The sequence below is a fragment of the Sceloporus occidentalis genome, unplaced genomic scaffold (genome assembly GCF_023333645.1).
Source record: "Sceloporus occidentalis isolate IW3139 unplaced genomic scaffold, rSceOcc1.0.p SCAF_3, whole genome shotgun sequence".
Lineage (NCBI taxonomy): Eukaryota > Metazoa > Chordata > Lepidosauria > Squamata > Phrynosomatidae > Sceloporus > Sceloporus occidentalis.
The window spans coordinates 131343345-131357468 of NW_028316983.1; the positions used below are offsets into that span (position 1 = coordinate 131343345).

Below are 14124 nucleotides of genomic sequence, written 5' to 3' on the forward strand. Positions count from 1 at the left end.
CCATATTTTTGGTTTCATATAATACTCCTCATTTTTCTTTTCCTGTTTTCAGGCCTTTTGAAATGTATAGTCATTTAAATGTTCGGTTTTATTCATGCTTTTTTATTCTTTTAAAATTCATTTTGATTTTAAGTCTTGTTTTCTTTATCATTGTGCGCTTTTATTTCTTAGAGTACACTAATAGTACTGTCTATTATCATCTCACTGTACTAGCGTTTACAAATTTGTTGTTGTTGTTAGTTGCTTTTGAGTCGATCTCAACTCATGCCTTCCCCAGCATAATTGTCTTTTCTAATGAGTCCTACTTTCTCATTATGTGGCTGACATATGACAGCTTCAATTTAGCCTCAATTTAAAAGCTGGGCAAAACTAACAAAATGAACTTCAATAGGGAGAAAAGTAAGGTACTGCACTTAGGGCAAAATAAAATAAAATGCATAGATATAGGATGGGGGACACCTGGCTTAACAAGACTACATGTGAAAGATATCTAGGAGTCCTAGTACCCAATGCAATTTTAGGCTGCATCAATAGAAGAATAGTGTTTAGATCAAGTTATAGTGACATTCTATTCTGCTTTGGTCGGGCCTCACTGGGAATATTGTGTCCAGTTCTGAGCACCGCAGTTCAAAAAGGATGTTGACAAAGTGGAGCATGTCCAAAGGAGGGTGACCAAAATGGTCAAGGGTCTGAAAACCAGGTCCCATGAGGAGAGACTTAGGGAGTTGGCTATGTTTAACCTGGAGAAGAGATGGTTAAGAGGTGATATGATAGTCCTTTTGAAATATGTGAAGGGTATGATATTGAGGATGGAGCAAACTTGTTTTCTGCTGCTCTAGAGAATAGGACATGAAACAATGGATGCAAGCTACAGGAAAGGAGATTCCACCTCAACATTGGGAGAAACTTTCTGACAGTAAGAGCTGCTTGGCAGTGAAACACACTCCCCCAGATAGTGATGGAGTCTCTCTCCTTAGAGGTCTTTAAACAGAGGCTGGATAGCCATCTGTCAGGGATGCTTTGATTGTGAGTTCTTGCATGGCAGGGGTTTGACTGGATGGCCCTTGTGGTCTCTTCCAACTCTATGATTCTAGTCACCTTGGCTTTCAGGGAGAGTTCTGGCTTGATCTATTCTAGGACCCATGTGTTTGTCTTTTTAGCTGTTCTTGGTATCCTCAGCACTCTTCTCTAGCACTACATCTCAGATTTTCTTGCTATCCTTTTTCTTCACTGTCCAACTCTCACATCCGTACATGGTAAAAGGAAATACAATAGTTTGAATGATTCTAACTTTTTTACTAGGAGGAATTTTTACTAGGATCTCGTGTGTGTGTGTGTGTGTGTGTGTGTGTGTGTGTGTGTTAGGAGCCCTGGTGGCGCAGTGGTTAAATGCCTGTACTGCAACCATTCACTCAAAACCATAAAGTTGCAAGTTCAAGACCAGCAAAAGGGCTCAAGCTCGACTCAGGCTTGCATCCTTCCGAGGTTGCTAAAATGAGTACTCAGACTGTTGGGGGCAAATTAGCTTACAGTTGTAAACCGCTTAGACACTGCTTAGGAGGTATGAAGCGGTATATAAAGGAAGCTTGTTTGTTTTGTGTGTGTGTGCGTACACAGTGGACCCTTGTTATCCCCTAGGGTTTGGTTCCAGGAACCCCCATGAATAACAAAATCTATGTATGCTCAAGTCCCATTAAATACAATGGCATAGCAAAATTGTGTCCCTTATATAAAATGGAAAAATCAAAGTTTGATACTTGAAAGTTATAATTTTTGAATATTTTCAAGCAGTGGATGCCTGAAGTCTTATTTGAAGTGCTCAGTCTTCTTTGTATAGAGACTAACAGGCAGTTCTCTTTCACTTCTAGCCTGAATCGGTCCCAGTCCTTATTGTTGTATTTTGCTTACTTTGATTCTGTGCTTCTAATTTGATCCTCATCTAAATCGTCTAAACAAAATCTTATAAATTCTAAATCTTCTGAACAAAACAAAATGATCTACCTCACTCAACATTATTCTCTCTGTTTTGTATATCTTCCTTTTCAATGCAACTGTCTTTGATTCATTTTTCCCCATTTCTGATCAGATGTCTTTCCATGCTAGATCATCCTGTTTCATAACTGTCAAAATTACAAATATGTCAGTTTCTTTCTACTGACATGTTCTTCCACACTTGCAACCAATCTTGCTTTGCTACTATTTTCTTTCTTCTTTCACCATTTCTGCTTGCTACTCATGCCACTAAAAATTAAAGTTTATTACTACTGTTTAAATCTTGTTAGTTGCTACTTATGTGTCTTGCTATCTAACATGCTATTGTGTGCTCTTCTCTCACATCTCAAATTTACTTAGTGATCATTATTCCTTTCATTAACAGTTCCTTGACTCTTGTTATTACGTACAGTGTTATGTTCGTTGAATTAAGATGCTAAAGAATAACCATGGATTTTTCTTGTCTCTTATTCTCTTCTCCGACAAATCTTTTCCTTTCTCTTGGGGGTCAAATTTAAGACTATAAATAGGTCAATAGCTGCTTGTCTTTTTCTAATTTCTTTTGAGTAGCACCTAGCAATCTACAACCACAAAAACAACTTGAAAAAAAAATCCTTCTTTGTCTATTGTCAATGAACTAGTTTTCAGGCTTGAACATTATAGATCACATTTTCATTTTATTCCTGATGAATGCAGACTACACAAATTTACATTTAAAAACATTTCAGGTAGAGTCCCAGTTGAACTCTGTACCTAGTAGTTGCCATTTAAAAATGTAGATGCATAATGGCAATCTTTCCCTTTATGTGTTTTGCTGAGGCAGTTACTTATGGGAGTGCTTCCTTTACTTGAAAATTGACTTCAGAAAACTGTATCAGTTTTCTGAAGTCACTTTTTAAGTAAAGGAAGCACTCCCATAGGTAACTGCTGGGAAAAACACGGTTTTGTGAGAGATGAGAAGAAATGATGATCCAAAATAGGGAGCATTTCTTCAGTCTCACAAAGGATATAAACCTGACGTCAGTAAACAGTTATCTCTCTCGTTCATTTAGAGAGGTTAAAGTGCACAGTGAGGGGTATTTTTCATTCCTAGGAACCAAGAGATGTGTGGTATTTTTTTGGAGATATAGCATTTAACAGTTGGCATTTCGGTTAAATAACAGTCAAACAGTGTGACCCAGAAGCCATCATTGCAAACCCCCAATACAGATACAGTATGAATAATCCTTTCCATTCCTTTCTGGTTTCCCAATTCTAGCGTTGGGTGTTGCCATGAGAAATGCTTAGTAAAACAATATCTACCAAAATGGGGACTACTTTGATTTGTGACTGATCATACATTCCTCTTTTGACTTGATTAGCCAAGGCTAGAAAAACACACATGCCAAAAATCAGATTCTTTCACATCTAAAGATCCCCAAGGTAAACTGAAAAAATTGATTAGTTTCCTTCCTGAGGAAGTCTCTTTTGAGCGGTGAGGATTGTTTTTCTGCACATTCTGTTCTCGCTCTAGATGTATCTAAGTACTGAATTGTTATTGAATGGTGTGCTATTTACTGTCATTTCATATATTCAAGTTTCTCTTCAGATCATATAAATCTTTTGCCTTTTACAACTGTCATTACATAATGTGTACTAGAGCCTCAGGAGACATTTACAGCCCAAGAGGCTTTTTCCACCTGAGGTGGAAAGCACCATCCAGCCTGCCCCTAGCCATACTTGCACAGAATGATATACCCATTCATTTCACACTAGTTTGGACCTATTTCTCTCCCAAATCACTTGCTGTCATGGCAAACATTCATTTATATGTCATTGGAACTGATGACCTCAAAGCAACCATATTGGTTAATTTTTTTAAAGCCTTTAAACCAATGAATGATTCAATCATGGACAGCTACAGATCATCACGGAGAGCAAACATAACTAATTTTCTTAACTTGTTTTGTCTTCAGTAACTATCACACAAAATTAAGAGTGCAAAATGACAAATAAATGGGTCCTAGAAAAAATCAAGTCTGAACTCTTATTAGAAGACAAAATGATTAAACTGAAGCCATTGTACTTTGGACATAGTATGTGACAATGCGGCTTGTCAGAGTGAAAAGTAGAAAGAGGTAGGAAAAGAGGAAGGCCCTTATTACAGATGCAATGAATCAGGAGTGTAATCCTTCCAGTATGGTGATGGGACCTACGTGAAAAGATACTGATATTCCAATAACTAACAAGGCATTTTTGTATCTCCCAATTAATTTTCTACATTCAGGTACATAATTATGTTCTCTTGAAACATGTTTTTTTGCTAGCTGAAACCACTTAGGTATGATGGGTTCCTAATTAGTGCTTGTAGCACTTTACAATGGCTAAAATGTAGCTAAGACACGTGTGCATAACATGCAACCAGATACTGTTCTGTTGTACTGGCAGCATTCTTGGACGGTTCAGGATGGCCACATTTAGAAATTAGCTTTTTGCATGCCAATGACTACCCAGCAGTCATTTATAGTGAACATGCAAAAGGCAACTCCAAAGAAGTGACTAGGCACTGCATATTTTGGTTACGTATTTGGCTGGATATTATTGCTAACTGATCTCTATACACTGCTGGGTGTATAGAGCACGTAATGTGTTGGCCGAGATGTGAAATAATTATGTAATTGTTTCATAAGAAGCTCACAGTCAACCCACATTTTCTCAATCTGCTCTGACAATCCTCTTTGGTCACTAGACAGTTGAACTCCGACAGATAAAATGAACCCACAGTTAAGAAAATCTACAGCATGATATTGACAGCTTATGTAGAGCTTATCTGTACACATTTTCAACTTCTAATGTAAAATAGTAATTGACTATTCTTTTCTTAGCAGATAAACAGAAACCTCAGCATCCAGTAGTAACCTATAGGTAATGTTATTTACCTGCTTGTTAAAATTGAAGTATTTGTTTTTGCTGCTAACTGGGATAGTTTACATTGGCTTCTTTCAGTGGCATCCCTAGTGTCATCCGGTGCGGTTACTCATGGCGTCGCCCCCCATTGACCTCCTGCATGTCAAACCATTCAGAATCCTTAGCAATACTTTTTTTCACTAATGCTACTTGTAAATTGTAATTCCCATACAGCACTGAGTGTAATGCTAATAGATGTGGCATAAACAACTGGCAAAATTGAAATTATATCCTCAAATTACAATAACATGCACAACCTAAATGTATTTACATATGCATAGTGAAGATTTGGTTAAAATGTGATATTTTTAAAGAAAATTTTTAAAGAATATTTTTTAATATTCAAATTTTTAATTTTTGAAAAATTAAAATTTTGAAACTTGAATTTTAAAACATTCTGGGGCCTCTCCTTTCTCCTCGTACTGAGCTTCACCCCACTCCCACCATCGTTTAAAGCAATTTAATAGGGAAGCAGATGAATGCCACAGCCCATTTCTTCCAAAAAGTAAATGTTTGGGGAGCAATGGTGTCACCCCCTCTTAGGGTGTCACCTGGTGCACTCCGCACTCCCCCCAGTGATGCCACTGGCTTCTTTACACTGTTTTTGAACTAGGTTCTATTCAAATATAGTGAGTTGTTCCAAAGAAACCTCTGCCAAGATTACACTACTTTGTCTCATAAATTGGTGTACAATAATCAAAACTAGTCCACACAGGTTGGCAGCTAAACCTTTTCCTTGCAGCCCCTGGTATTCATATGAAAGGAATTTCTTCTTAAAGAGAAAATAACCTGGAAAATGAAACTTTACCTTCCTAAACGTTAGGTTTCTAAATTATCACAGACTGCAGAAGAATGGCCTGCCCCATAAGGCCCAGACAAGAGTTAAAGTGTTGTACTGTATTGCCCGTCCCCACCTCTTCTCCACCTTCTTGCAGTGTCCCTTTTCAGCTATTCACTTTTAAAGGTGGGTTACTGTTCCTACTTTTCTTTCTGTAACTTCAACCCCCCCCCCAGAAGCTTTTTAGATCTCTTAAAAGTTGTGGTGGTGGGTTACAGATGGGCAAAAAGGGGTGTGTTCATGACGTCATGAAGGTATAGCCTTCAGACGGCCCTTATCTGTATGCCGCCATGAACACGCCGCCCGCCCGCCCCAAGCGGGAAGAAGCGGCATTAAAAAGGTGCTGCTTTTCCCCACTGCTTTTCTATATACTGCGCAGCTGCACATCTCCGTCTATAAGCTGCTGCACCGGTTTGCCAGAATTGTTACGCCGCTAATTTAAGTTGCCCATTTAAATGCTCCGTGTCTGCTGCGTCGCATAATGAGTCGGGGTCCTGGAACATGCGCAGTTTGCACCGAGGCTCTAATTAGAGCATCAGATGCCATGCAGATGTGGAAGCTGCAGCACAGCTGCACTCTATTTTAATGCTCGTAACCCTAACCCTAACCCTAGAGCAACATGTACGCATGCGCTGCTAGAATTGGGGAAAGTTTGGACTTTAAAGTGAACCCCTACACACATTCCTGTGCCATTTTCACCTAACAATAAAAAAAACGCTAAAACTTTAAATATTTACATATGTACAAGGGAGGTGATGGGGGATGGCAGGGGGACAGCGGTGGCAGCGGCGACAGCTGTGGCTGTGCACTGCAGATTCAGCAAGAGCGTGGGGACCAAAGGAGAGGAGGCATCCATGATGCTGGTGACACTACCAACGTGCAAGCGGACAAGGATGCCAACACCAGCTGATCACCAGCTGGCAGGAGACCACCATTGTTCTTGGGCAGGGCGAGGGAAAAAGTTTAAAGGGGTCTGGGCGCTTTAAATGTGCCCATAGGCTTTCTGCCGCCGGTGCTGAGCGCCGCAGCTGCGCAGCTGCGCATCCGCCAGCCGGCAAAAGAAAAAAAAAAGCCCCGTTTTTGGCCACCCGTGCAGAAGCTGCCTCTCTCTTTGCAGCGTCCTCCGAGGTGGCGGTATGGAAACTGCGGGTCAGAAATGGCCCCAGGTGAGGCGTCTTCACTGCCCCCCATGTGGAAGCCCCATACACCTGAGCCACGCCCCCGGGGCGGGCGGTCTGGAGGCTCCGTATTCAGCAGAATACACCTCCAAGACGTCTTCCCCTGCCTGTCTGTACCCCACCGGTGATTGCTTTGAGTTTTAATACATTAAAAACACACCCCAGGCAATATTTAGCCATTGCCCTGAATATGGTTATAATGAGCTTCCTCTATATTGCCCTCAGATGCTTAAGTTATCATGGCACTGAATTTGGGAGGGGGGATGGAATGGTAATTATCTGGTGGTGGTGAACACTTTTTAAAGAAAAGGGGTAAAAGGAGAAGGAACTTGTACACAGAAAATAAGATGATCGATTACCAGTGGCATCACTGAGAATCCTTTTAGCTTTTTGGTAAGAGAGAGGGAAAGAGATGGATACACAGAACCAATTCCAGTTACTGAAACATCTGAAGCATGTTGTTGCATATGCCTGAAAATGTGGCCCCAATATAGTCCTTATTTCTTAAAATAAATGAGAAACATTCTAATTTGGATCAAAGTTCCTGAGCTAAATCTCAAAAACTAGGTCTGAAGAAAAGAAAGCATTCCCCCTCATTTGGAAGTATGTAAGAAGCATCTGAGATGAATGTAATGAGGGCTTTAATCACAGTATAGGAAGAATGGAGCTGAAACAGCAAGTTATCCATAAATGATTCCCAGGAATATCTTCTCTTAGATGTTTGTACCAGGAAGAAAGACATTTAGTCATGAAGCAACCAGAGTAAGTAATATGCCATGCTTCCTCTTTTTTTCTGGCAGCTGCTCTGATGCGGAAACTACAGCTGGCATGAAGAATGTCTTGTTGGTCTCCATGAAGGACTTAAACACAAGTAACAAAGGTAAAGAGTGGGGAACAAAAATAGTTCTGCTTTGTGTCAATTATTTGAAAAACAGACCAGTCCTCTACAGTCTGAATAGTTCAGAGACATTCCAGAAAGGTAAATCCTGCTAAATCTAGCGTACTGTTTTCACTATAGAAATAGGTTCCATTGTATAATACAGTACACATGCTTTCAAAATGATACAGTCTTCTCAGTCTATAGCATAAGCATGTTATGTTGAACTATGGGTAAACTTGCATCTGAAGCAATGGGCTGTAGTTAATGAAAGTATACCAAATAAAACACGTTAGTCTTTAATGTGGCCTAAGACAGTTTATGACTAAGTTTCTCATATTGTACACTTTTAGTTTTATACCAAAATGGCTATATCAATCAAATCAAAAGCATAATCAAGCATACTGGCAAAATCAAATGACTATAGCAAAGAGTTAGTGAGGCTTTATATGTATTTTTTAAGATTCCTATTGTCCACACAATGTATGCTTTTGAACCTTAATACTGTAACCCCTATTTAACTCCAGCAGATTATCACTATTGAAAGGTATGGGGGAAAAGAAAGCAAATAAATTTTAGTCCAGTTGTTCTTATAATGGCAAGCATGAATGGAAATAATACATGGAAGGAGACAAATGGCAGCTAATCTCTTAAGTTAAGCAAATGGAACAGGTTCTACTGCTCTATCTTATGTGCTGGAATCATAGAAGTTAACTATGATTCATTATCAGCTATAGTCCTTTACAGATTCCTTCTTCTATCCTTTAGGCAAGATTAATTTTGTCCCCAAAATTGTTTTAAACACTGGACTAGTCATAGAATCTAAAGATTATGAAGATTTGTGTTCAGTACTTAAGACCAATGATGTCTACTAATTTTGTCTTGTTTTTCTAGATGTTACAAAGACAGTGGTTACATATGAAGAATAAAGAGACATTTTAAAACCTGCAACATTATTAGTCATCGTGAGAAGATGCAGTATATTTAATTATTGTTTCCACCTGGGACACAGACATATGAAGATGCCTTATAAATGGGACCACTGGTCGATCTAGCTTAGAATTGGTTACTCTGGCTGACAGTAACTCTGAGATCTAAGACAGAGGTCTTTCCCAGCATTTTTTACCTGAACCTTTAGCTGGAGAGTCACCTGTGGAATGCAAAGCATATACCTTATTGTTTTAACTCACAGTTCTGCTAGTGAACAAGACTCAGGCTGCAGATTCAGAGAGAAATGTGCTAAAGGGACTGGTCTTCTTTTTCCTGGCCCACAACTCCCAGAATATGTTCTCCAAGGTGATGCTGCTGAGTGGGGCAGGTGAGGCTACTGCCATGGGAAGGAGAGGATGTGGGTTAGTTAGCTGCTACATTTTTCTCTGACTTGAAATTCTTAATTTCTTTTGGGTGGAGGTTTATAGTGTAATCTTCCCCAACCCAATAGACTCCAGATGTATTTGATTTCAGCTCAAGTGATCTTTCACTTCTGCTAGACCTAATGGCAGCTGTAATCTAAAAGACCTGGAAAACACAGTTAAAAAAATTGTCTTTTCATTAGTCTCTGTGGAGAAAGTGTCTCTTCCTTACTTCCTTACCTTAGATACCCCTTATTGTGGTAGCATTTGATAGATAACTTTCCCCTACAATTGTCTTTTTCATTTAGTACACAGAAAACCTGTCTCAAGAAGGTAAAAGGATCATATTTTGAGGCATAATTTCTCTTTACTTACCTTTATTGAGAGCATTGCCCTTACAGAATCAGCAGGAGTGGATGTTTAATGGTGGATGTTTTTCTCAGAAATTCTGGTCAGGAAGGGCTATAAAGAGAAACTTAAAAGACAGCTGCTATATTCATTTGTTCTGTGTTCTCTCTGTTATGTATCCTATTCAGTTCTAGAACTGAGGATAGAGAGAGAGTCTGCATACCCTTATATATGAAAACAGAACTCCCAGTCTTATAAACAAAATGCTATTGGACATTTGCAGCAAATGGCTACTACTGACTGTAGTGAAAATACTTATTTTCTGTCACCTCTTTTTATATTGTTGGGAGCAGAACCAGAACAAAATTGTTGGGAGCAGAACCAGATTCTAAGTGAGCATAAGATTCTGACACACTGCAGTGCCTCACTCCCTATATTCCAGCTTCACCTGGTTTCCTCCTTTGCATGGCTAGAGTCATAACAGTTACATGAATTATTATGAGTGAGCAGCTTCTTTACTGCATCAAGATACTGCTCTAGCAGCACACAGAGATATAGGAATAACTGTATCTCAACAAACTGGCATACCAGAAAGAGGATCAGAGAAAATAAATCAATCTATCCATTACAGTAATTTCATTTTTTTCCTTTTGAATGAATTTATTATCCCTGTTACAATCTGAACTGCTGGCAGTGTCTGACAGCTGTGTCACCTAAAAACCTAATCACCCGTGCTTACAATTTTTCACTTACTTCAGGATTTTTTACATGTTTTGTCCTGGGTTTTTAATCCCAGTTTATAAAACATTTTTTTTTCTGCTGGGTGTGGGTGGCAAACACATAAAAACAAAGGCTAATAATTGATTTGTGGTCTCTTTTATCCACAATATTTTCTAGACGCTGGCTTCTCATTGTCTTCTTTCACGGCAGCAAAAAACAACAACACAGAAGGCTTTTGTGATTGCTAATATATTCCATCTTTCAACAAGAAAGGCATGATTTTAATATTCTTTAACAATATGTTAAAATTAGCCAGGTAGTCCTCAGTGTTAATGAAGTTATACAATTTACTGATCTGATACATGGGTACGGGTTTGTTAACCTTCTTCTGCAAGAATTTTTACACAAGCTGGCTATAAATCAGAAATCAAACACAAACAGCTTAACTTGGAACATTTGTAATGGTAGATTGTGGGGAAAAAGTAAATGCTTGTCCCAAGAAGTATGTTTTCCCATGGCTCTTTGTTTGAAGAAGTCTACAGCGGAAAAAATGCAGAATTGGCTGGGTTTGTTGCACTGTTTGATAGACAAGACATAGTCTAATGGCAACAGCCACAACAGCTGAGGCAAATGAGCCTATTTTCAACACAGCTGCTTAAAACGTTTGAGGCCAAAAGTTTCTCCAAAAATTGGAAACATGCTATTTTTCCAAGTCCAATGACATCAGGCTACAGTCGGATTAAGTCTCATTCACAGACTTCAGTCACAAAAACTTGTAAATGCAAGGAGAAAGCAGCATTTTTTCAGTCTTCTAGAATCTGGGAACAGGCTACATAATTGGTGAGGATCCCACATGACAAATAAAGTTAGGTCTCAAGGCCACAACAGTTCTCAGTATAGGAGAAGGTGAGGTTAGTCATTAGATTCCATAATATTCATATTCCATACTGCGTCTTTTAGTGAGCCGCAAAGGTGGCTTTCTTCAAGCTGAAGTTTGACCAGTTGATAGAAAGTCGTTGCCTTGTTTGTCTGGCAGAATCCAGGCAGAATCTACAGGAAAAATACATATGAAAAACTGTAATTCATCAAAGCACGATACTGTTATCTTTAGTATCTCTCTGATATGCTATGGTGTAAAGTATCCAACATAATAAATTGTATTCTAAAAAACTGTTAACATTTGAATAGAGTTGCTTTTGACTTAATGTAAAAAGATAATGAAAAACGTTAACATTAGATTGACTCCCTTATATGAAATGCTTGGGAGTATAAGTGTTTTCCATTTCAGATTTTTTAAAAAAAAATATTTTGGAATAACTTCATAAGGAACAGACATAATGAAATATCTTGGCAACAGGACCCAAGTCTAAACATGAAATTAATTGATGTTTTGTATACACCTTATACAAATAGGCTGAAAATAATTTTACGCATAATATTTTTAATACATGTTTAATACATTTTAAAACTATGTTTTCTGCAAAGCTGTTACTATCTCAGTCACCCATGTGGATTTTAGAGTACAGTCTGCCCTTGCCTTACACAGACTTTGCATACGGTGCTTTGAGTGTATGCAGTCTGCGGGCAACAAGGGAGAAAACTGCATGCAGGAACCGACCGCCATAACAATTAATGGGACTTGAGCATAGGCAGTTTTCCCCATACAGGAGTGGGGCAGACAAGGACGGATCCCCCACATATGGGGAAGGCGGACTGTAATTTGGATTTTGGAATTCTGGACAGGGGATATTCAACCTGTTCTAACTGTATACAATATTTGAAAAAACAATGTTTGTTTTTTAGGCTAGGGCTCTTCAAATTACGGTGCAGCCTCTACAGCTGTCAAACCTGCTACTACATAACTGAATTTCAGTGACATGCACAGGAATGGTAATTCTGCACCATAGTGCAGGTGAAGGACCCAACACTTACCCCATCACTGGATATGGCCCACCTTGGCTTAAATCTTAACTGTACTAATCAGTCAATATCCCTTGTCATTAATTTGCTTGCAAATAGCCACCACACCCAAACTGGAAAAAACACCTCTGAGCATTTCTTGCCTAAAAAAACTGTATGAAATGCATGGATTGCCCATAAATTGACAGGCAGCTTGAAGGCACTATAGGGCGAAAGAGGTCTAGAGGTTTGCAGTAGACCTCCTCCTAAAATGCGGCCCTTGGCAGATGCACAAGAATTCTGACACCTGACACTGTCCCAGAGATGAGTGTGCCAATATAGTGCAACTTTTCTGAATTTTTTAGAGTACGAGCCAAAATGTTCAGTACTCTCTGTGGGAGCAAGAACATAAAGCTAAAATTCTAATATTATTGCAGTCAATGAGTAGTAATATTTTGCTGAGCTTGCAAACAGGTAACAGAGGTTTCTGTTTTGGCCACAACAGCAACAAGTGCTGTTTACATGAGCCAAATAACCTAAGACTAGTTCACTTTGTTTCTTTTGGTATCTAAAGGTCCATCTAATATGTTTGCCTCATGCCAGACAGGTTTCCCAGTTCCTGCTCTATATTATAATAATATTATATTCATACAAATAGTAATATTTTGCAACATCCCAAAGCAGATATCTGATATTTCTGTTCTGGCCATAATAGCAAAAAGAGTATTGGCTTACCTCTTAAAATATTCCACTTCCCGCTCTGTCTCATCCATTTCCACGTTGTCTAGGTCAACGTCTTTAGGCAAAAACACATCATCTGCAAAATTATATTGTAGGAAGAAAATTAATTTCCAATAGCTTTTTCTCACTCACATTCAATAAGACAAGTAAGCAGGAAAACCTGCATTTCCAATAGCTTTTTCTTCACTTCTATTGATGCAGCCAGGGCTATCATATCACCTCTTAACTGTCTCTCCTCCAGGCTAAACATGCCCTTCTCCCTACGTCTCTCCTAATAGACAGTTTCCAGACCCTTCACCATTTTGGTTGCCCTCCTCTGGGCACGCTCCAGCTTGTCAACAGCCTTTTTGAATTGTGATGCCCAGAACTGGACACAGTATTCCAGGTGAGGCCTGGCCAAAGCAGAATAGAGTGGCACTATTACTTCCCTTGATCAGGACACTATGGCCCCATACAGACAGGCCAAAATAAAGCTGCTTCAGGTCACTTTGGAGGTATGCTTTTTAAATGATGCATGCATCCTAAGTGTCCAGAAGCCACACCAAAGCCACAATCCAGTCCTAAGGACTGGAGTCCAGCTTTGGTGCAGTTTCCGGACTCTTAGGATGCATGCATCATTTAAACAGCATACCTCCAAAGTGACCTGAAGCAGCTTTATTTTGGCAGTCTGTATAGGGCCTATACTTCTGTTGATGCAGTCTAGAATCGCATTGGCCTTTTTAGCTGCTGCATCACACTGTTGTTTTCACACTGCAGACAACTAAGCCTGTCTCAGCCAACAGAGGCTCTCATACTAAACCAGCCCTTTCAAGATTTGATGCAGTGTTACACTGACCCTTTTTCTGTATCTGATTCCCACAGCTGTTTTATTGCTTTATCACACTGGACTTTCCCCCCTCATTTATTTTTATTAGAATATTTCAACCCTGCCCTATGTAAAAAAAAAACCTCTCAGGATGGCTTACAAGTATAGTTAAAATCAAGTAGGTTAAAAACAGTTTAAAATAAAAAATAATTTAAATAGACTTTAACATAATAAGCTAAACAGATTCAAAAGATTTAAAAAGTTTAAAATTATGTACCTTAGTATTTAAGGTAAATCAATGATGCCCAAAGGCTTTGATGAACAGCCACGCTTTAACTTTGTGCCCAAATGAAATCAGTGTTTATGCCAATTAGTTCTCCAAGAGGAGGCTAGTCCACAGTTTAAGTGCCACAACCAAATAGGCTCTC

At 39.1% G+C, this 14124-nt stretch overlaps 2 protein-coding genes across 7 annotated transcripts in view; one reads left to right on the plus strand and one right to left on the minus strand.

Annotated features, from left to right (window-relative positions):
* Positions 1 to 14124, plus strand: part of ECSCR (endothelial cell surface expressed chemotaxis and apoptosis regulator) — a 32548-nt gene that overhangs the window by 5006 nt on the left and 13418 nt on the right. Inside the window, exons 5-7 of one of the 2 annotated variants that reach the window (XR_016280536.1) lie at positions 4857 to 4896; positions 7755 to 7834; positions 8726 to 9149. Coding sequence is in view for 1 of the 2 variants with exons in the window: in XM_089516315.1 (XP_089372441.1) it covers positions 4860 to 4896; positions 7755 to 7834; positions 8726 to 8760 (152 nt within the window). In the remaining variant the exon portion in view is untranslated. Of the gene's footprint in view, positions 1 to 4856; positions 4897 to 7754; positions 7835 to 8725; positions 10404 to 14124 lie in introns of those variants that run through there. The other variant, XM_089516315.1, reaches the window with a different exon arrangement.
* Positions 10485 to 14124, minus strand: part of LOC149316809 (protein FAM193A-like) — a 58115-nt gene continuing 54475 nt past the window's right edge. For all 5 annotated transcript variants that reach the window (XM_089516314.1, XM_089516310.1, XM_089516309.1 and 2 more), the window contains 2 exons: positions 12886 to 12967; positions 10485 to 11301 (listed from right to left, as the gene is read on the minus strand). In XM_089516314.1, coding sequence (XP_089372440.1) covers positions 11208 to 11301; positions 12886 to 12967 — 176 coding nt within the window. In that variant the 3' untranslated portion in view covers positions 10485 to 11207. The remainder of the gene's footprint in view (positions 11302 to 12885; positions 12968 to 14124) is intronic.